General features: G+C 44.6%; 3 protein-coding genes across 9 annotated transcripts in view; 2 read left to right on the plus strand and 1 right to left on the minus strand.

The window, feature by feature from the left end:
• dot1l (DOT1-like histone H3K79 methyltransferase) overlaps positions 1-10,112 on the plus strand; it is a 30,141-nt gene extending 20,029 nt beyond the window's left edge. For 5 of the 6 annotated variants that reach the window (XM_085399103.1, XM_085399104.1, XM_085399105.1 and 2 more), the window contains 12 exons: positions 154-291; positions 451-576; positions 806-1,245; positions 1,330-1,426; positions 1,529-1,678; positions 1,887-1,929; positions 2,353-2,966; positions 3,288-3,493; positions 3,708-3,781; positions 3,886-4,566; positions 5,139-5,933; positions 6,063-10,112. In XM_085399103.1, the coding sequence (XP_085255229.1) occupies positions 154-291; positions 451-576; positions 806-1,245; positions 1,330-1,426; positions 1,529-1,678; positions 1,887-1,929; positions 2,353-2,966; positions 3,288-3,493; positions 3,708-3,781; positions 3,886-4,566; positions 5,139-5,779 (3,210 nt within the window). In that variant the 3' untranslated portion in view covers positions 5,780-5,933; positions 6,063-10,112. The remainder of the gene's footprint in view (positions 1-153; positions 292-450; positions 577-805; positions 1,246-1,329; positions 1,427-1,528; positions 1,679-1,886; positions 1,930-2,352; positions 2,967-3,287; positions 3,494-3,707; positions 3,782-3,885; positions 4,567-5,138; positions 5,934-6,062) is intronic. The other variant, XM_085399107.1, reaches the window with a different exon arrangement.
• Positions 10,113-13,784: 3,672 nt separating this feature from the next.
• Positions 13,785-16,991, plus strand: amh (anti-Mullerian hormone). Its single transcript, XM_085399112.1, has 6 exons — positions 13,785-13,866; positions 13,989-14,237; positions 14,310-14,479; positions 14,890-15,179; positions 15,259-15,680; positions 16,541-16,991. The coding sequence occupies exons 1-6, from the start codon at positions 13,785-13,787 to the stop codon at positions 16,945-16,947; spliced, it is 1,620 nt and encodes a 539-aa protein (XP_085255238.1). The 3' UTR covers positions 16,948-16,991.
• Positions 16,992-17,169: 178 nt separating this feature from the next.
• On the minus strand, positions 17,170-20,802 carry LOC146641376 (uncharacterized). Of its 2 annotated transcripts, none has more exons than XM_085399111.1 (5): positions 20,692-20,802; positions 20,349-20,388; positions 20,130-20,264; positions 19,917-19,993; positions 17,170-17,455 (listed from the first exon to the last, which is right to left on the minus strand). In XM_085399111.1, coding segments are annotated over exons 2-5 (330 nt in total). In that variant the 5' UTR covers positions 20,350-20,388; positions 20,692-20,802; the 3' UTR covers positions 17,170-17,338. The 2 variants fall into 2 exon arrangements, with proteins under 2 accessions (XP_085255237.1, XP_085255236.1); XM_085399110.1 differs by having other exon boundaries at positions 20,349-20,401; positions 20,692-20,782.
• Between the last annotated feature and the right edge of the window lie 76 nt (positions 20,803-20,878).

A 20,878-nucleotide genomic window follows, 5' to 3' on the forward strand; every position in this document is an offset into this window, starting at 1 on the left:
AGAATGTAAAATGCACTTTGACATTACTGCAGCAGGGAAAGCTCTTCAGCCAGTAGAGGTCTGCAAAGACTCACTTAGACACAATTCTTTTAAGCATCACGCTAGTAAAGCAACTGATAAAAATGTGTTGTTTTTTTTGTGTGTGCTGAACAGCTGGGAGTAAAAGCCCTGACTGTGGAGGACCTCCTTCAGGCCCAGAAGGAGATATCAGCCCATAACCTTCAGCTGAAGGAGCAAACCAAGCAGCTTGAGAGAGATATGGCTTTGCTGAGAGACCACAGCTTGCTGCTGGTGAGGCTTCAGATCCTCCAGCCCTTAATTACAGCATTGTCTCCAGCGGTTCTCACCTGTCATCGTACCTGCTGTTTAACTTTTGCGCAATGCTGGACGAACAGGCTGGCGGCGTTATGGGAGAGAGAGAGTGAGTAACAGTAACTTGTTATTTTTCAGCTGAAGTCTCGATGTGAGGAGTTGAAGCTGGACTGGGGCTCTTTGTGTCTGGAGAGTTTGTTGAAAGAGAAGCAGGCCCTGCGCAAACAGATCTCCGAGAAGCAGAGACATTGCTTGGAGTTGCAGGTACACAGCTGACATCTTCAGATTGTTGGATCTATATCCAGGTGTTTTGGTCTCTCTTTTCTGATGCGTGCCCCTCTACCTCTATCATCTCGCCACCCTTTAATCCACCTCACTGCTCTGTGGTTTTCAGGAAGAGTGTATGAGCTATTGTGACAAACATTTTCCAATATTTTAACATCGGTATAGCCTGTTTACCTGTGTAATAGTTCCCCCTGGTGTCTGTTTGTAGATAAGCATTGTGGAGCTGGAGAAAAGTCAAAGGCAGCAGGAGCTACTTCAGCTGAAATCCTACAGCCCTGGCGAAAGTTCCCCGTATAGAAAAAACCTGGAATCTCGCGCTTCCACAGACGTGGACTCTTCTAAGCTCGGCCTGTCTACAGCCCCAGTTCTCAACGGTGTTAGCCCAGAGTTTACTATCAACGGCACCAGCTCACCTTGTTTTGACCGGGTTAACTCCAAGGGTGAGCTTCTTTCTCGGTACCTGCCCATATCTCCGGACCATGAATTAGTGGCTGCCACCCCTGATGCCCGACAGAGGCAGCAAAGCTTCTCTCATGCTCTTCCTGACTACACGCGCTTCTCCCCTGCCAAGATTGCCTTGCGTAGGCACCTTAACCAGGATCCTACTGCCTCTGCTCACTTAAGAGGTCCAGGGCTGACCACACATAGGTTTGTTCCTACTACAAACATGTATGAACATTTTTATTTCTGCTGTTTGCAGATTGAATCCTAAAGCATCATTTATCTTTTTAGGGATCTGGGTGGTGTTAACTCTCCACTTGGAGCCAAACAGAACTGCCCCTCTCCCAATGGATGTGATGCTCAGAATAATCTCAAAAGCTCAGAGAGGGTGAATTTTCATCTTTCCCTGTGTCATTTTCACTGTGATTTATTTGCAAGCACACCTTGAGTCTTTCACTGCTGTAATTTTCCCATTTGTGCTGTGACACAGGGCATTAAAGAGAGGAGTCCATCTGTTCAGGGAGACAACAGCATTACAAGCCTTCCTATTAGTATCCCACTGAGCACTGTTCACCCAAGTAAATTACCAGTTAGCATCCCACTGGCCAGTGTGGTGCTACCCAGTCGTGCTGAGAGACTGGTGAGTGTGCTGACTTTTCCTATAGTACATCACTGATCCACCTCTCGTGAAGCCACGCTACACGATAAAAATATTATGTTTAAAGATTAAGATGTGTAGGTTAGGTTTTTATCTAGTCAATTATTTAATGTAATTGTCTAAAGTTCAAAATAAATCTATAATACCTTCAGATTTCACAATGATAAATTCTCTGCATTCATGATTTCAGAGAAGTACTCCGAGTCCTGTGTCACAGACCGGTCAGACCAATGGTAAGGATGGACTCTTCGCCTATTTTTCACTTGTGACTTTCAGAGTTTCTACTATAGTCAGGGTTTTGCCTGGATTAAGTAAGTAAGCCTCTGACTATGCAGTGTAAACATGGTCACAACATACAGTAAAGGGGATGATTCTGTTTTTGCTGATTTCATGGAATAATATGCATTTTCCAATTATTTTTGTCCATTTCACAAATAAAGCATAATTACCAAAATAAACCCCTTGCAAAGAAAAAAAGCTGGTTTTATTTTATTACAGCTTTAAAAATGGGTGAGTATATTCCTTGGGGTGTTGCTAAAAATTCCTCTGGGAAAAAACTTACTGCTGCTTACTTAAGGTTAAATATGTGAATTGAGGCTGTTTTATATTAGTCTGATCTTCCTGTGAAGCTTCATGAACTGTTTGGTCTTTGTTAGGATATTCATCCATCTCCAGCATGATGAATGGAGGTCTGCACCCCGAGGACCATAATGGCACTTCTTCACCACCTCCACACAGCAACACTTTAACAATGGGCCGAGGCGGTCCGACCCAGAGCCCCCCTCTCAGCACTGGGGGGGTGCTCCAGTATGCCGACGGACCCCCGAGGATTGTTCCAGAAGATGGACCGGAGGGCCAAGGAGGTGAATCGGACGCAGAAGCCCAGGAGAGTGAACTGCGAAGGAGGATCTTTTTCTCCTCCTCTTCTTCTTCATCCTCGTCTTCCTCTTCGTCAGGCAGCGGGGGCAGCGCAGCCGGAGGATCTCGCCTCCACCACCACACCGGCAACCCGGCCAAGCAGGGATACCACAGTAACCATGGAAACCACCACCACCAATCGCCCAGCACGCAGCACGCTCACACACCCACACATACGTCGTCATCGCACTCCTCTCACAGCCTCTGCTCTCAAGAGGGACGCAAGCGGGGGAGACGGAAACGTGGCAACCCAGGGCCTGTTATGGCCAGTGGATCCCCAAAGAGAAGATCATTCCCTGGGCTCAGCTCCAGCAACCACTCCTCAGGATCGCCACTCAATATCAACTCCATGGTGAGCACTGGAGACGAAAGAGCATATATGAGATTCTTTGAAGTTACATTATGAGTATTGTACTATATTAAGTATATACTCAATATTATAAGCAGTTTTAAAGGCTCCTGCTAATTCATCAGTCTTAAAAGTTCAATAGAGGCACACTTTGCGGCATGACCTTGAAACTGTACAACAAATGTAATAATAGCGTAATAACAGTGCCACATCCTCTTTAGCCATCGTACAGACAACCTGCTGCTCCAGCGTAACCATCCGTCTGTTTTGTTTTTCACAGATGTCGCCAGCGTCACTGTAAACTGTGATTATTTTTGCCAACAGGTGAACAACATCAACCAACCTCTGGAGATCTCTGCCATCTCCTCTCCAGAGCAATCAAGCCGCAGCCCCGTTGGGCCTGACCTAGACCAACCTCCCATCTTGAAGAGAGAGCGCCCCCTGGAGATGAACGGCACGGGTCGATATTCCACAGCACCCAGCTCAGACGATGAGGACTCGGGTTATCCTGTTGACAGCTCCAGTTCTCGGTAATATGAAGCTTATGATGGCGTCTTCATCGATCGGAAGTCATTTAAATGTCCTTGCTGAATAACCGTGTGATTCAGCATTTCCTGTTTGTGCTTTTATTTAATCACAAGTTGTACCGTTATAAATATGACTCAGTCAGCTCTGTTGCAAATTTCATATATTTATAATATTGTTACTGCTTATTTTGATTTCGATTTTTGTTTGTTTTTGCAGAATTGAAAGAAAAATAGCCACTATATCGTTGGAGAGCAGAGATGGATCTGGTAGACTTGGAGATGGTGAACGAGGTAGAAAATGAATACATTAAGAAATAATCATCATCATTCTCTGCCTTTCTGCTAGATGATGAGAGCTGTGTGTTTGTTTGTTTTTTTCCTTTCTCCTCCACTAGGGAGAAAATCAGGAAGCAGCAGTGGTAACAGCACCGGCAGTGAAGCCTCCTCATCGTCATCTTTGTCCTCTACCAGCAAATGGAAATCCACCTTTTCACCCATTTCTGATCCCAAACAACCCAACTCTGACCTGAGACAGGGGGGCTCTCCGTTTGGCATCGGGGGTTCGGGTCGGGGCACAGACTCAGATTCTGACCACAAACAGCAGCAGGTGAGGAAAGGGAGCGATGGAGAGTCCAGCTACAGCAATCCAAACCCTTTCCTCAGTCAGGAGGCAAGCACCAGGGGTGGAAGCAGCAGTGCTGGTGGTGCTCAAGGAGGAAGCAATTCAGACCAGCGCCAGACCCTCCAGAAGCAGAAGGCCTCCCGTGACTGGGAGCTGAAGAACAGCGGCAATCTGGCCAGTCAGAACCTCTTCATTTCTGCTGCCGCCAGCAGTGGAGGAGGCATTCTTAGTGGGAAAGTGGGAGGCAGTCCTGTAGCTGTTTCCTCGAGCACTGGGTCGTCTGTGGGGCAGTACCTGGGGGCCCAGTTCCCACTTGGAGGAACCTCAGTCTTGCAATCTTTGTTTGGGGCCCAGACTGGTGGATCCACGGTGACTGGGACCCCTCGGCTTGTCAACGGACACTCTGCCCTAGGAAGCTTCTCCAGTGCTGGGTTGGCAGGGGGAGCAGCTGGAGGTGAGCACGACTGATTAATAGCCAATGTTATCTAGGGATTAGCGAATAGTTGGAGGGAGGGCTTGGTTGTGTATTTGGGGTCATCTTGATATCGAATCGTGCAAGAGAAAGAGCCAGGTAAGTGTTCTCGACTGACTCTCTGTGCTGCCCTGCTTTGACGTGGACTGGCCGCTTAGGTGATGCAGTTGGAGACACCCTCGGAAAATGTGCCATTTTTCACAAAACTTTCGTTGAAATCATTAATAACAAAGCGTGAGTGACTGTTTGATTTCATGGAGGTCACGTTGTTGCGCATGCGTTTTCCCCGGGTGTGTTAGTGCATCAGAGTCATTTCACTTCCTGCAGCGTTACGCTGGCTGCGCTGAATTGGCTCCGTTACATTTCCAGTGGACTGACTCTGTTTGCTCTCTATGTGCTTGTCTCAGACTTGCTTGGCGCTTTGCACAACCTGGCTCAGCCCTTGCTTCTCTCTCTGTCCCCCCCCCCCTGCTCTTTTTGCCACGGCTCTCTCTTGTCTCCACTCTCTCGCCCTCCTCCTCCTCCTCCCTCCATTTCTGCTGTATGATTTGCAGGTATATTTCACCACGTGGTTCCCTCAGTGTCCTCCCATCAGTTTGGGGCAACGCTCCCCACCTCAGGAGGCCTCAACTCTCTGCTCAGTCTCCCCTCCTCCTCTTCCTCTACCTCCTCCCAAACCCAGCAACACACCACTCCCCAGCCAGCCTCCATGCGCCTGGCGCCCGTGTCCTCGCCTATGCCCCTCTCGTTATCCCAGGCCCAGCACAGCCGCACGCAGTCAGTCCTGCATAGCCCCTCTCCTCCCACGCTCTCCCTGCCCCCTCCTCCACCCCTGCATAGCGTCCCCTCCTCGTCGACATCCACGCACTCTGACTCCCCAGCATCTTCTCGATCAGACTCCCTCCACTCCTCGCGTCTGTCCCTCTCCTCTCTCCACCATCAGAGAGCACAATCATCCCTCTCCATCTCATCCTCTACCTCTGCTGCTTCTGTCTCTGCTGCTGCATCCCTTTCCTCTTCCTCTCTCTCAGCCTCCTCTGCCTCCTCCTCTCGTCCATTTGCAGTGCACTACTCCCCCCGTCTGCCCCCTCCGCCACCGACCAGCAGTTCTGGTGGTGCTGGGAGCATGTGGAGGACTCAGAGCATGCATGGTACCTACACCACCTCCCAGCTCCCCAGCTCCCGACCTAGATAGGGTTTGGGGCTGAGGGGAAGGGCGAGGAGAGGGGAAGGGCGGAGAACAATCTGAGGGTGGATAGAGGGTGAGCGAGAGAGGCTGGTAGGGAGTGAGAGAGACAGGATGCCTGTTTTCCATGTGCTTCTGCAAGCTGTTTGTCTGACTGAACAAGGTAAGAGAAGTAGGTGTTAGATTAAAAGTAAAGGCTCAATGCTCAATCAGCTGTCTGTGTTTTTGCTGTGTTATTTCTGGAAGCCTTAGAATCACTCATGATGTCCTCGTCTGTCTTTGAATGTTTCAGGTAATTGATGAAAACTACCTCAACATTAAATAAACTATGCAAATGTCCAGGTGTGGACCAAGGCACTCTCCTCATTCACTGGTGCTTCAAACTCTGCACTACCCAATCGCCTCCAAGACCGGCTTCTGTACTGGGATCTTTGTCTCACTCACACACACACACACACACACACACACACACACACACACACACACACACACACACACACACACACACACACACTAACCACCACTATGGTCACCCTGAGCAGAATTCATAGGTACTGGTCATGTTTGTGTGTGGAGTAGTGTTGTCCAGCTCTGAGTGAACTTAAATATCGTGTTTGACATTAAGGTGCTATCTAATCTGTTCATATGTAGTTTCTTTGTTCTGGTGCCAATTATAGCGACCGGGATCCAGCAAAATCAGAAAAAAAAAAAAGAATTATCATTTAACGACAGGATAAACCAGGGTCTACTCCCCCCCCCCCCCCCCCCCCCAAAGTTTCACTTCACGAGTCACGCACACAGACACACAGAGCCAGTTCACTGAACTCTGCTCAGACGTCAAGGACCTTTGCTTTTGCGTGCATGCGTTATTTCCTCCCTCGGTGAAATTCTGTATTTGCTGCAATATATTTGGTTGCGTAACAAAATGAGGAGCTTTGTATTTTGGTCTAACTTCGCACTGGATATTAAGCTCACGTAGCAGAAGATGTACAAGCCCTTGCTTGTGTTAGTTGGCACCCCTGCCATGTTCATTATTTACTGTGTTTTCATATTTAAATTCGTGACAAACTGCAATGAGTTGTTGGTGCTTAATTCAAAGCCAAATAATAAATTAGATTGTGTCTGTTTGGTTTGCTCTGACTCCTTCTGTCTCAAAAAATACTAAATATTTTGTAGCTATTTGCTTAAAGTTAAGTCGTTTCTGTTTTTCTGCTAATGTCAGATATTTAATGTTAGCAATAATCAGACAAATCTCTCGAAGGATGAGAGGAATGAGGAAAACATCTGCGGATGTTGATTTTGGCCTTATTTTGAGGATAAGGTAAATTAATAACATGCCTTTGGGTGTCAGTAATGCAACGCAGCGCCGAGTACATTTAACATTTGTTTAAAAAAAAAAAAGAAGAAAAGAAATGGTGCTCTTCAGCCACTCATCACTGTGGCTGCTCTGTTAAGGCTCAGCAAACAGCTGAATCCACGTGTCCAAGAACAACAGAGTTCAGTGAGTTTGTGTGTATTTATTAACTGTTTCTTTCCCGTCGGGTTGTGAAGTCGCACAAACGGCAACAGAAATATTCCTCTTTGTAAGCTAAGCTTAACAGTAGAGATCCATGCATTCATATTTATCCGTGCTGTTAAGAAAGGCAGGTTTAAATGTAAGTGGACTGATATGTGAAATTTTACTGCGTTTAGTTTAAATACACGCACACAGTCATGCATGCAAATCCTCACACACTGGGAAAACATAGTTGACCATAACCACAACAAACTACTGGACTTCTTTCACACCTGTGTTTGCTTTTTAAAAAAACGGTGTAATTTGTTTTTGTAAACGATGTTTGTACTGTGAATGTGATTCATTCTCTGACTGTATAGTTGTGGATAATTTAGATGATTATATTTATGCTGTCGGTCTTTCCATTTGCCTTTTTTTTTTTTTTCCTAAATCCTGAATTGTGTTGACATTGTAGAATGCATTAGTGTGTGTGTGTGTACTTGACTCACAGTCTGAAAACAATGGTGCTAAGTTTGGACTATGCCTGATCTTATTTATTCTGTAATGAAAACATCAAAAACAAGTCGAGTACTTGGTGCTGTACACAGGGACATTTGTAAAGCCGTTTTTTGGCATTTCCTTTCTCATATTTAATATGCTATTGTCTCGTTCTTTCAATGCATCTTGTACAACTGTAGACGCCACCTTTGGATGAAAGTGCTCTCGTGCAGCCGGCTCGGGGTCCGAGCGACGGCCACGGGGGCCCCTGTTAATGTTTTAAACATACATCGGCCCGCTGTTGGTGAACAAGACACACTGTTTTTGTACATAAGTTTTCTTTAATTGTACATCTCTGTCATAAACAGAAAAGTATATAAAATAAGTAACTATATACAGTCTATATAAATATATATAAGTATATAAATATATATACATATATATGTGAAAGGGGTGATTTGGTGCTGGCATTGTGACCCTTAAATTCACCCTGTAACAGGAGGCTTGAAGCAGAGCAAAGCATTGCCACCAGAGGACCTTAACATGGCTGCACATCAGCACCTGAAAACAAACACACACACACACACCCCGCAGCCACAAACTCAGAGGCTGTGTGTTTATTACACAAAGGTGCGGCGGCTCGAACGCCACCAGATTCCAGTACTAGAACTGTTATCACTTTTTTCAGGTATTTTCACTTCTTTGATTTGTTGTTTTTTGGTTTGTTTTTGGTGTTGAATTTTTTTTTACCAACCCAGATTCTGCAGGAAAAATGGTGCTTCTGTTTCCAAGCGAGGGCAGTTCAGATTTTACAATCGAAATCTTCACTGGTGCATACAGAACTGCGCATCAGCCTCTTTACACACACCGCCTGTAGACGTCTTACTGACGAGGCCGTACCTCGCCGCGTGAGCTGATGTGAAACTCTTGTCTTAGTGTGTGTGTGTGTGAGATCAGACAGGCTTCCTTTTTTCCTCTGATAGTGGGATTACACTAAAGCTCAGTTTGTACGTGTGTGTTTTTGTGTTTGTTTTTTTAATTTTTCACTTGCCAGCGCATATCTAAGGGAATATTAGTGTAATAATCAAAGCTTTATAGAAAAATAAAACCGTGTCCCGTGCACTTGTGTGCAAGTGAAGAGAAAAAGTCATTTTAGAATTAGACTAGTCCATTTGTTACCAGCACTGAGAGGTGTTTTGTAATTATTGTTGATGGCGTTTTGATTTTCTTATTCTTGGTGTTTGATACGATTGCAGTCACATGTTATGCTTTTGATTGTGTCTTCAGATTTGTCAGTTTTTAATACTACTAGTCAGACAGCACGGTGCTCTCCTTCACTTAAAACAAGGAAAATCGCAGCTATTGATGAATACTACTCCTCCTGTTGTGCTGCAGGGTTTTATGGTTTAAGAATCTTACACACAAGCTCACCTGGTGGCTTTTCTCACAGTCCAGTCTAACCTTTCAATCTTTAATCTGGAGGGACACCGGCGGGCGGAGGGGGGTGTACGTGCCTGTCAGAGCACTTTGAGGAAGGTGGCAGGGATTCCATTCATTACATACAGATTTTAAGCAGTTTTATAGTTTTTAAATGTATTTCTGGGGTGTGATTTGGCTTTAAAGCTGTGCAGTTCTGCATGATACTGCATCCTGGTACATTATTCGTAGATAATCTTTGAGAGCTTTGCAGTCAAGGCTGTTTACTCGAAATCCTGCCAAAGGTCTTAACTCAGGAACTCCCCACACTGCTTGAAAGAACAAGTTTCGTAATCTGCTGCATCTTATGTTAATTTACCTTCAGGTGGCATGACAAAGTCCCTCTACGACCCAACTCAGGACCAGGGCCACCATTCAGTCAGTGTATTTCAAGGTAAAAATGTATCAGCTGCCCTCATCAGATCTCCTCAGATGCAGTCCTGCTGGCACGTACACCCCAACCCCCGACAATCAGTCCGAGCTTTATGAGCGATCTGATCTCGAGAAGCTGTGAAATGGCTACAACTTTCAGCATCTTCCTCATCTCACAAATGCCTCTGTCTAGATTTGCGTCTCTAAGGAGGAGGTTCGGTGTCTTGTTTGAATCCCTCGTTGAATTGGGGGTAACCTTCAAGGACACGCGTGACCTACAGGATGTGTATAGTGCTCTCTGATTGGTGAAGCCAGGGCAGGTTTGAGGTGCAATAATGGCAAACCTACTTTCCAAAAGGCCCTCGGTTTTTCATGGAAACATTGTTACTGTTTGATGTTGGTGCTTTTATCCTAAGATGTTATGATGAAAAAATGGAATTAATGTTTTTTTTTCTCCCCTGCAATTTATGATTATTAATAAATTGTTTCTTATAATATTGAGTTTGCGTTTGGAGTGAACTTTGTCCGAGTCCATTTGGTTTGCTGTGACGGAAGAGGGTGTCATGCTGACATCTTCATACCTGAACCACGTTTGAAGCCCCACTACCTAAATCCTAAGTTAGTAGACTTCACATGTAGGCGGCATTTACCTTGTAATGCCGAGTTGGCCTGGCAAAGACTCCAATCTGGCCCGCTCGACGGCAAAATATGAACTTTCACAAGTTTGGTAGTTTTTCCCTAATGAAAAGACAAAGTAACCAACAAATATATAAACCCTTAAAGAAAATTCTGTTTTCTTTTTTCTATCTACTATTGCAGTTTCCTTTGTTTTTTTACAGCTGGTCCACAGTATCTGTTGTCCTGACAGATTTCTTCAGTTCATTACAGCAGCATTTCTTTATCGTGTAGAAAAACAGATGTGGTTAAAACTGCACTTCCTGTTTCCACATGTCTCTGAGATCAAATTTGTAGGTAAATCTCTTCACAGAGACGGATAGAGAAGCTGCACTGGTCCGGTTCACGTAATTTCAAAGTGGCCTGCAAGTGGCCCGCGATGTAAAATAAGTTGATAAAAAATGTGTCTCTGTATAAGATACTGAAGTTTTTGAGAAGTCAGCATCATTAGTGGTGTGTGTGTGTGTGTGTGTGTGTGCGCGCGCGCCAGTCCCGAGAAAGACTAACAGCCTGTTCACTGTGGTCCTGCAAGCCTGAGTCAGAGAGATGGATATGAAAGTGATGGGTGATTAAAAACCACAATTAACGACATTGTTTTTAAAAATATGTCAGCTTTCAAAAGAAATGGAGAACGTTATAAAACACATAAATGAAGAAAAACGTAGTCCTGCATAAGAGAGCCGCTTCAGTCACTAACTTGGTCACTTGAGGATTAATGGTCCGGTGAGGTCTGTAAAAACAAACAGCTTCTGCTGCTTCAGTTCACAGACATGTTACCTTATTCTGTGTCGAATGCCTGTGATGCCTCAGAGAAAGCCTCCTAAAAGGCCCGTGCACTGAAGCTTTCCACCTGAAGCCAGGCCTGTGGCGTTCCCCGGTTACCACCTGTGGCTCACCACTGTAGAGAGGTGAATATACGATGGGGAGAAACAGGAGTGTAGATGTTGATTACTTTTTCATCAAAGTGCAATTCTTGTTTCCCACAAGTGTGACTGAAAACATTCAAGCTGGTGTGCTTCAAACACCGCCTTGATACAATGAACATTTCCTGCCATTCCTCACTGATGATTTATAAGGTATGGTGAACCTTGGCTTTATCACCGGGGGAAAACGTCCACAAATGGCTCTGAGACCTTGACTGTCTGCACAACAAGCCTGCAGCTGTGAAAATGCTGAGGGGAGTAACAGCTCCTCGAAGCCACTCAGGTCTCCCTCTGACAACATGTTTCCTGCTCGTCTTCCAGCGCGAATGCTTCCAGATCTCCGGTGTGGGTTCATTAAGATAACCCATTCTCTTCCCATGACCTTTAATGGTAAGTTCACCCAAAATGCAGGCAGACCACACAGTTGATGAACAATCTGATTTGTTTCTCATCTGACATAGATGAAAATAAATGAATGACATTTCAGTTATGCAACAAACTAAAACAGATTGGAACAAATATTTTGCTCCGAACGGTTTCTTTTCCACAAAACTTCTCTAAAAATTAGGAAAAGATATTAACTGAATGAAAATTAAGCAAAATAAAACAAATGACATTATATTTTGTACTTAGAAAACATTAATATAAAAAGTGTTAAAAGACTGCAGTCCTTATAAACCAGATTATTTCCCGGTTTGCAATAGTTATTTTTGTTGTAATTTTAGAAATGTTGAAATGACTCTGGAAAAAAAAAATGGAAATAAGGTGAAGTACTGAAGGTTTCATGTTTTAGTTGATCAAATCAAAATTCAGTCGGAGTTCCTCAGGGATCTGTCCTTGGTCCGCTACTCTTTATTATGCTCATAATATGTCTTATAGAAACAGATCAGATTTTCATTTAGAGTAGAATAAAAACCTTTTAACGGTGTTTAGTAGTGTCACTAGTGATCATACATTTATACACGGAGCCGGGGGCAGGAGATGGTTAGCCTGAAGCAGGGATGTCCAACTGATTGTGGATTGTGGGCCACATTCAGCCCGCTTTGGTCTTAAGTGTACCTGACCAGTGAAACGCCCCGCTCTGTCAGAGTAAAGAAGCTTAACTACATGTGAATCTCAATATAAGAAAGTGCAACTTCAACTCTGCGTCTCAGTTTTTCCATATATAATGTCAAATGTCCTCAGTCCCATCCTCTATACCCTGTACGCCCACGACTGTGTCACCTCCAACAAAGATAACATCATTTTGAAATTCGTGGACGACACTGCAGTGATCAGTCGCATCACTGGAGGGGACGAAGTGGCTTACAAGAGAGGTGGCCAGTCTGGTGTCATAGTGTGAGGACAACAACCCCACCCTCAACACTGAAAAGACAAAGGAGATGATAGTGGACACGAGGAAGAAGAGGAGGCCTCACCAGCCGCTGTTTATCCGGGGCCTTGAAGTGGAGAGGGTGAGCAGTTTTAGATACCTGGGCGTCTACATCTCTGAGGACCTCACCTGGACACTGAACACCACACAGCTGGTCAAGAAGGCTCAGCAGCGGCTGTATTTCCTGAGGAGGCTGAGGAAATTTGGTATATCGGCCAAGATCCTCAGCAGGTTCTACAGCTGCATTGTGGAGAGCACACTGACCAGCTGCATCACTGCATGGTACGGCAGCACTACTGCCATGGACCGCAAACACCTGCAGAGAGTGATAACAACTGCAGGGAAGATAATCAGGACTCTGCTGCCCTCTCTGCAGAGCATCTACCATCGCAGAGTCTAAAGGAGAGCTGCCTCCATCCTCAAAGACCCCCCACACCCCCAACACGGACTGTTCCCGCTTCTGCCCTCAGGACAGAGGTTTAGAAGTGTGAAATCCTTCAACTCCTTCTTCCCCACTGCGATCAGACTCTTGAACAAGCTGACCTATTTCACACTTCACTATATTGTCTCCTTTTCTGTCTTTATTTATTTATTTGTACTATTTGTATTTATCTGTTCTATTTCTATTGTATATATTAATCGGTATCTGTGGGTGGACAGCAAAGATGAAGACAAATACCTTTTGTCTTTGGACACATAGCAATAAACACGTAAACAAGTAAGCAGATATACCAAAACTGCAAAGTGTTTCTTTAAAGTCGTTTTGAGCTTTGTTGTCGACGTGATGGAAGCAAACCTCCAGTTCTACTGTCCTCTTTGTTTAAGTTAGGCAGCGTGCATATTAGCTCTGCAGCCACGAAACATTAAACAACACTCTTCATCTTTCAGCCTGGCGTGTTCTGTGAAAGGTTTGTGAGAAACTTTCTTTCTCAAACCTGTTTGTGTCTGCTAGATAAGGATGTTCAGTGTGTCCAAAGTCATCTTCTGTTTACATCTATGTCCCGTTTGCTGTCTGATTTTAGAATGTTCTCTACAGTCAGGTTAAAATATCTCAAATACTGATAATCTCAGTCATCAAGGACACACAGTGCTGCTATTTTGGCAGAAAGGGGACCCCAGGTGGTGAGAATGGGAGGTCCGAGGATGTAACTCCCATCCTGTGAGAGATCTGACCACACAGACGCACGCGCAGACACTGCAAACATGTTGGGTCTGCTCGTTCTTTACAGCGAGGCGCTGACGCTCTGCTGGACCCTGCAACCGGCCCAGGACCCCACAGTAACCGGTCAGACACCGCTCGGCTGATTAATTAATTAATAACTCGTTAACTTTGAATGGAAAAATGCGTGCATGTGGTTATTGCTTCAGACTGGTTCTTTAGTGCGTGAACTAATTTGTCCGTTTCAGAGTACTCACTCCCATCAGCGAAGACCCCATCATCACCATCAGCAGCAGCAGCAGCGCCTCATGCTGCACCATGCTTCGTGGAGGACATCTTTGCAGCGTTGCGTGAGGGTGTGGGGGACAGCGGTGAACTGACAAACAGCAGTTTGGTTCTGTTTGGATTCTGCTCACAGTCTGCCCACTCATCAGCCTCGCTCTCGTTAGACCTCGCTAACAAGAAGAGCAGCTTGGAGGTTCTGCACCCAGCTGCAGGTAAAAGCCGAAACCGCATTCTTGCTATTTTTCTTTCTTCACTTTGTAAATTGTTTGGTTTTGTTCTTTTAGTACATGTATCAGAGGAAGAGGAGCAAGGAACAATCACGCTGACCTTTGACCTCCCACGGTCTCCTTCGCTCAGGACGAACCCCGTGCTGCTCTTGGCCTTTGAAAGTCCACTGGCACGAGGAGACCTGGAAGTTGCTTTCACTAGTCGGTCTCTGCAGCCAAACACGCAGGTAAAGAGAGCTCAGGTGCAAACGCTGCTTCAAGGATGCTGTCAAACATAAGGCACGGGAGCCAGATTGGGCCCAGCAAAGACTTCACACTAGACGGCTTTGAGCTACTGGACGTTTTTCTGTAATTTTGCACATTTATTTCCTTCATTTACTACAGAAACTTTTCTCTGTCATGCACAAAAACTGAGGCTTGGTGTACAAATTGCACTTGTTTTTTTCATATTAAGATGTCTCAGTAATGAAATGTGCAGTTAAACTTCTCACACTCACTGAAAGAGGAGTTTCACATCGAGCTGCATCAAGTGGCCCTCAATGTAAAACGAGTTTGCCATCCCTGCCTTGGGTGATAAAATGTAATGAAAGGTTTGCAGATCTCTAACTCTGGGTTTTTGTGTTGCTTTGTTTTCCAGGCTGTGTGCATTTCAGGAGACACGCAGTATGTACTGCTGACAGGAAAATCATCAGAGGGGAGCGTTAATGACAGGTGGCAGATTACTGCTGAGACAAAACCCCCTCATATGAGTGAGATATCATCTTCTTCATTTTATTTCCCCATCTGTGGTTCATTGTGTACCCTCCTTACATTTCCTCTCATTGTAGAACAAAACCTAAAAAGCATCTTGATTGGTGAAAAATCAGGAAGTAACATCAGCATGAGTCCACTTCTGTTTTTCTCCGGGGGAACGGGAACTGATACGAGGTCGGCCCGGCTTTCTTTCTGCTGACATTCACTGTCGTCAGAGACGCGTTCAGCTTTGTTTTTTTGTTTGCTTTCCCAGATGTGCTTCGGGCTCGCCCCCGGCATCTCTGCAAACCTCCTTCCTTTGTGAGATGAAACGCTTCCTGGGTGGTGTTCTGCCTCAGGAACACTTCGCATCCCCTCCACTTCCTCTGGACTCCTTACAGTCTCTGCCTCCCCTCTCGCTTGGCTTATCCTCCAGCGAGACCCTGCTGGCAGTAATGATCAACTCCACAGCTCCCACAGTCTTTGGCTTCACGAGCTGGAGCTCTGTGTTGCCGGTGTGCCACGGAGAGCTGGCCCTGTCTGCTGCACTGTTAGAGGAGCTCAGACAGAAACTGGACCAGACTTTGGTGCAAATGACAGATCTAATCAGAGAGGAAGAGGTTTCACCGGGAGCCAAGGAGAGCCTGGGGAGGCTCAAAGAACTGAGTGCGTTACAGAAGAAAGAACATGCCACAGGTGACATGTGCAAGAACAGTTATAGTTACATAGGAAGCATCTTTTTTTTTAATGAAACAACACCCTGCTGCACAGTCGGGTGCATTTAACTCATTCACTGCCATTGACGTCTATAGCCGTCAATTGCAGTGCATGAGTCAATGGGTTTAACTCATTCACTGCCAATGGCTGGCAGTGAATGAGTTAAGTATCCCTCTGCAGCTTTCAGCTTCCAGCTTTAGGAGATGTTGGGTGGAGGGAGTGGCCACGGATTCTCTAAACCCCATTTATAACAGGCCTTGCAGTCAAAGGTTTATGGGCCAAAAACAGTAATCATGCTGCAGACTGTCTGTTCAGTTCTACAGCGGCCCCAGTGACCTATGAGTTCAGATTATTTTAAGTCTTGTGCACAAACAGATTCCTATTATTCAAATTTTAAAAGTTCTGAAGACGGCAGATTAAAAAATAAATAAATTAGATCTCATTCATCAAAAGAACAAAAACCTGGACATGAAATATTTAGATATCAGCAGATGTCTTTAAGAAAACTAATCATGTGAGTGTGTGTGAGCTTGGCTGACGTTCATTTCTATTATTATATCATTTGCTGTTTTGTCAGTGGTAAAATTTGGATCTATATTAACCAGTGACCTTTGACATATATAGATGAGCAACTATATTAAATTTAATTTGATTAGATTTTGTTATTTTGTCATTTTGCTCTGCTGTGTTCATCAGTTTATCAGCTCCACAGACTCTACAAACTGGAACTCGTTTCCACTTTTGCTTTTTGCTTAGCGTGAATTTTGTCGTCACCGCTGTACAGGTCACGTATATCCCCTTTTTAAGTGCTGCATGTGTTTTCTTTCTGCGTCCGCCAGGAGGGAGTCAGTTCCGTGCGTTTCTTCTGCTGAAGGCTCTGCAGACGGTGGCCCAAACGTACGACGCGCAAAGAAAACTGCGGGCCACCAGAGCAGACCCCAGTTCGTCAGTGAGGGGCAGCGTCTGTGGGCTGAGGGCTCTCACCGTGTCCCTGACGAAGCTTCTTGTCGGCCCAAGCAGCGCAAACATTAACAATTGCCACGGCTCCTGCGCGTTCCCTCTGACCAACGGCAACAACCACGCCATCCTGCTCAACTCCCACATCGAGAGCGGCAACGCGGATGAGCGTTCGCCCTGCTGCGTGCCCGTGGCCTACGAAGCTCTGGAGGTGGTGGACTGGAACGCAGATGGGACCTTCATCTCAATCAAGCCAGATGCGGTTGCGAGAGAGTGTGGATGCCGCTAGAGCTGTTCTCTACAGCTACTTTACCCCAGCATTTATAACTTTCACACAACTGATAGTTATGTGCATGTTTCAGTTATGAAATATCAATTACAATACACCACATGTACTTTTAATTAAATATAACTACTTTTATGCTTTATTAAAGATCACAAGTCTTAAGATCACAAAGTTGATGTGAATGCTATTCATGTTAAGATATTTGATAATTAGTGATGCTAAAATGAATCAGATCTTGTCATTTTGAAAATATTTTAATTGGAATAATGTTTCTGAGTGTTAAACTGTTAAAAGGATGAAATATAGCCTTCTCAAACTTGTGATAATTAAATGCAAAGTGTATTTAAAGTTCTGTATTCGTAGCCATACAGCTACATAAGCTACAGTATATGTTTTATGCTTTGATTTTGGGTTTCAGGATTGCTTTATTAGCAACTGGCTTCTTCCTTCTTCTAATCGCTCCGACTTCTTCAGATCCCCACCACCGGGTGAAGCTGTCCCATATGGAGATCTGGAGGCAGACAATGGGAGACAAGACACGTGTGATTCCATATCAACCAGCCCTAAATACTGTGGAAATCCTATACTGTTGCATAATAAAAATTCTCATTTATAATAATATTTGAGCACGTGATATTTAAAGAGATGATCCAAAGTCCAGTTTATTTTCGGTCCTCTGAGCTGTAGAGCTGTTTGTCCAGCTTGAGCAGTTTAGTGTGCATTTCCTAGATTTGGAGAAACCGGCTGTAGACGTTTCTGCTGTCTTTGGAACATTTATGAAAATCATTAAGCACACATCTTGCAGTACCAAAAATACAATAATGACTCTGTTACTCTCAAAAATAGCTGCGAAAGGTTCGGCATCCATCACCCAAAGAAGTATACACTAACCTGTGATAGGCAAGGTTATTACTGTTAACTAAAACTAACTTGTTACGCCCCTCTGTAGCCCCTAATCTCTTTGCAGTGGCAGTGCAAGAGTGTTCAGCTGTTGCTAATTGACCACACCTTATACATACTTGAGGCAAGTTTTCATGGAGGTGCACTAGTCTTTGTCTTAGTGGTACCAGCTATTTTAGCTAACTTATCATATAATTTAAAATAAAAAATAAAATCTTCTCTGTGAAATTCTGGTGTTGGTCTCCATATTTATGTTGCAGCTTTTGAGCTGGCTCGTAACATAACTAAAATTTAAATATAGAGGAAATATTGTGGAGTTTTAGCATCTGTTAATCTTGTTTAACCTGTAAGTTGATGAGGTTTTGATAAACGTGTTTGATGCTTTGGATCTTTACCAGACAAAAACTTATAGTTTGATTGAAATAGATGTTCTGCTTTTCTAAATCTTACCTCTGACATACAATAAAAGATAAAAACTAACACTGCACCGAATAAAAACGAAAAATTTTCGAACAGTAAAAACAAAAAGTCAAAATACAATAAAAACTTATTAGAGAATACAAAATACTATAATAACTCTGGTGACAGGATGTAATCGTGGCACCCCCCCCCCCCCCCCTTCAGCTGAACTGCAGCTAGCTGCAAACCTCTTTTGGTTGGTATTTGTAATTCTCTCAAAGGAAAATACTTTCAGCATGAAACTGCTCACAACAGTCTCATTAAGGCATACATCTCCAAAAATGGGAAAATCACACCGAAATAGTCCAGATGGGTGCACAGATGATGTCATCTAGACACGGGACGCACTCTGATGTCTTTAACGCTTAAAAACGTGTGGAAGAATCAGAAACAGGTGACCTTGATTGTAGAACATAGCAATCTCGATGTATGTAAAATAAGACGCACTATAAGATACACTTCTAATGTTGTTCTTTTAACACACAGAAGCTCCAAATGCTGTTCACTGCTCTAGTCTACAGGATCACCAGTCAGCTCTGCTCAGTACACCAACACGTGCACTTTACACAGTGTTTCATGCTTTATGCTTTGGGTTGAACAGATACTGCTACTGTCAGTCTTGCAAAACTTTATTTTTTCAGCTATGAGAGGGTAGGTTTGCTCATTCAGTCTTTAAAAAAGAGGAATAAAATTGTTTAAACCGGTAAGATTACATGTAAGGGGAGTATGGAGCCATCCAGTGGTTCATCAGCTGTGTGTTGACCGGGTATTTGTTAATTCTCAGCCATACAAACGGACACTTTACAGTTCCCTTATTTCCAAATCTGACAAAGACTTTCTCAAAACCTCTGTGAATTTACAGCAGGCCCATTATTCTCCATTTTGCCCTGTTTATCCTACTGTTGTTGCTTTATGATGCCAGGAGAAGCAGATATCACTAATATGGCCCTCTCAGACTGATAGCTTGTCACTGAGATGCTTGAACACCAAGAGAAGAAGATGGATTACGGCTTTAAAGGCAGAAAAGCTAAAATGGCTCATTTCACACAGCGGATGAACTGAAGGGTTGCCCCATTAAAGGATGATGTTTAAGATATATGATTAAAAGTCCAAGTACTAAAATACCGAGCTGGAAATGAGCACGACTCTGTATTCAGCTGTGGCTGATCCAGAAAACCGAGTAAAAAACTTTACTGTCGATCCATCCATCTACTTTCCTCTGCTTAACTGGGGCTGGATCGCGGGGGCAGCAGCCCAAGCAGAGAATCCCAGAACTCCCTCTCCCCAGCCACCTCCTCCAGCTTATCCAGGGGAACACCAAGGCGTTCCCAGGCCAGGCGAGAGATATAATCTCTCCAGCGTGTCCTGGGTCTGCCCCGGGGCCTCCTTCCTGTGGGACCTGCCCGGAAATCTCACCCAGGAGGCGCCCAGGGGGCATCCTTGTCAGATGCCCGAACTACCTCAACTGGCTCCTTTCGATGTGGAGGAGCAGCTGCTCCTCCACATCGAAAGGAGGAAAACTTTACTGTATCTGTACATTACACATAAAATCACCCTCAGTCTTTAAACAAGAACAGTTGCAGGCTAACTGACAGAATCACGAGAAACCATACCTGTGTTATTGAAGCACTCTGCAGACTTCCAAAGAAAGACCACACACCTGTCTCTTCAACAAAATAGTCCAGAGCATCTAGAAAACACAATCGCACGAAAGACTGAGAGCGTGTTACACAGAAGCTGTCGGCTGTTACAAATCACAGCAATCTGTCAGAAACAAGCTCAAAACATGTCTGATGGGGGTAAAGAGACAGTGCACTGGCACTCACCATGCACTTCGTTAACTCCTGAGCTCACCAGTAGCACAACCAGCGCCGCCACTAAACAGCGGTTCACAGTGAATCCTTTCCACGGATTTGGAACATCGCTCAGATTTTCAATGCACAGAATCCGCTCATAAGACACTGCAGACAGACACGAGTCAGACGCATTTAGTCCATGCTCAGTTTCATCAGTCTGGTGGCTGTTTAGTGAAATATGTGTCTTACTCGTGAAGCCTTCAGACAGGCCTGCTCCAGCTTCTTAAGGCTGAAAAATAACACTGCAAGATGAGGAAAGATTCAGTAGGACTGTGTGGTTGAGATTTAGTAAAATAGCAGTACACAGAATACACAGAATGATCACACGTGGGGTTTGTATAATCCTCGATATCTTATATCTGTGATCATATTCCACTTTCCCCTGTACTGCCTTTTGCACCCTCTTCCAAGCCACACACTAACATGTGACACTAACACAGCTTAAAATAGGCACACGCAGCTCTTTAGAAAGACAAATATGGAGCTCAGGGTTTAGTTTGATATGAACCTCTGGACAGAAAAATATGCTTACCTGATTTTCAGTTGTGCTTAACCACAGAGGTGAGGGATAGTAGAGCTGTGCTGCTGCGGTTGTGTACACGCTCTGCACCTGCTTCTTTGCTTGATTGACAGGCACGGGTGTGAAAACAGGGAAAGGGACACTCAAACTTAATAGCAGTAAGCCAGTAGGTGAACAAGGATTAGTAACACCCGCCTTC

The sequence above is a fragment of the Rhamphochromis longiceps genome, linkage group LG23 (assembly GCF_057381845.1).
Source record: "Rhamphochromis longiceps isolate RC_006_pf linkage group LG23, R_longiceps_female_GT1.1, whole genome shotgun sequence".
Taxonomy (NCBI): domain Eukaryota; kingdom Metazoa; phylum Chordata; class Actinopteri; order Cichliformes; family Cichlidae; genus Rhamphochromis; species Rhamphochromis longiceps.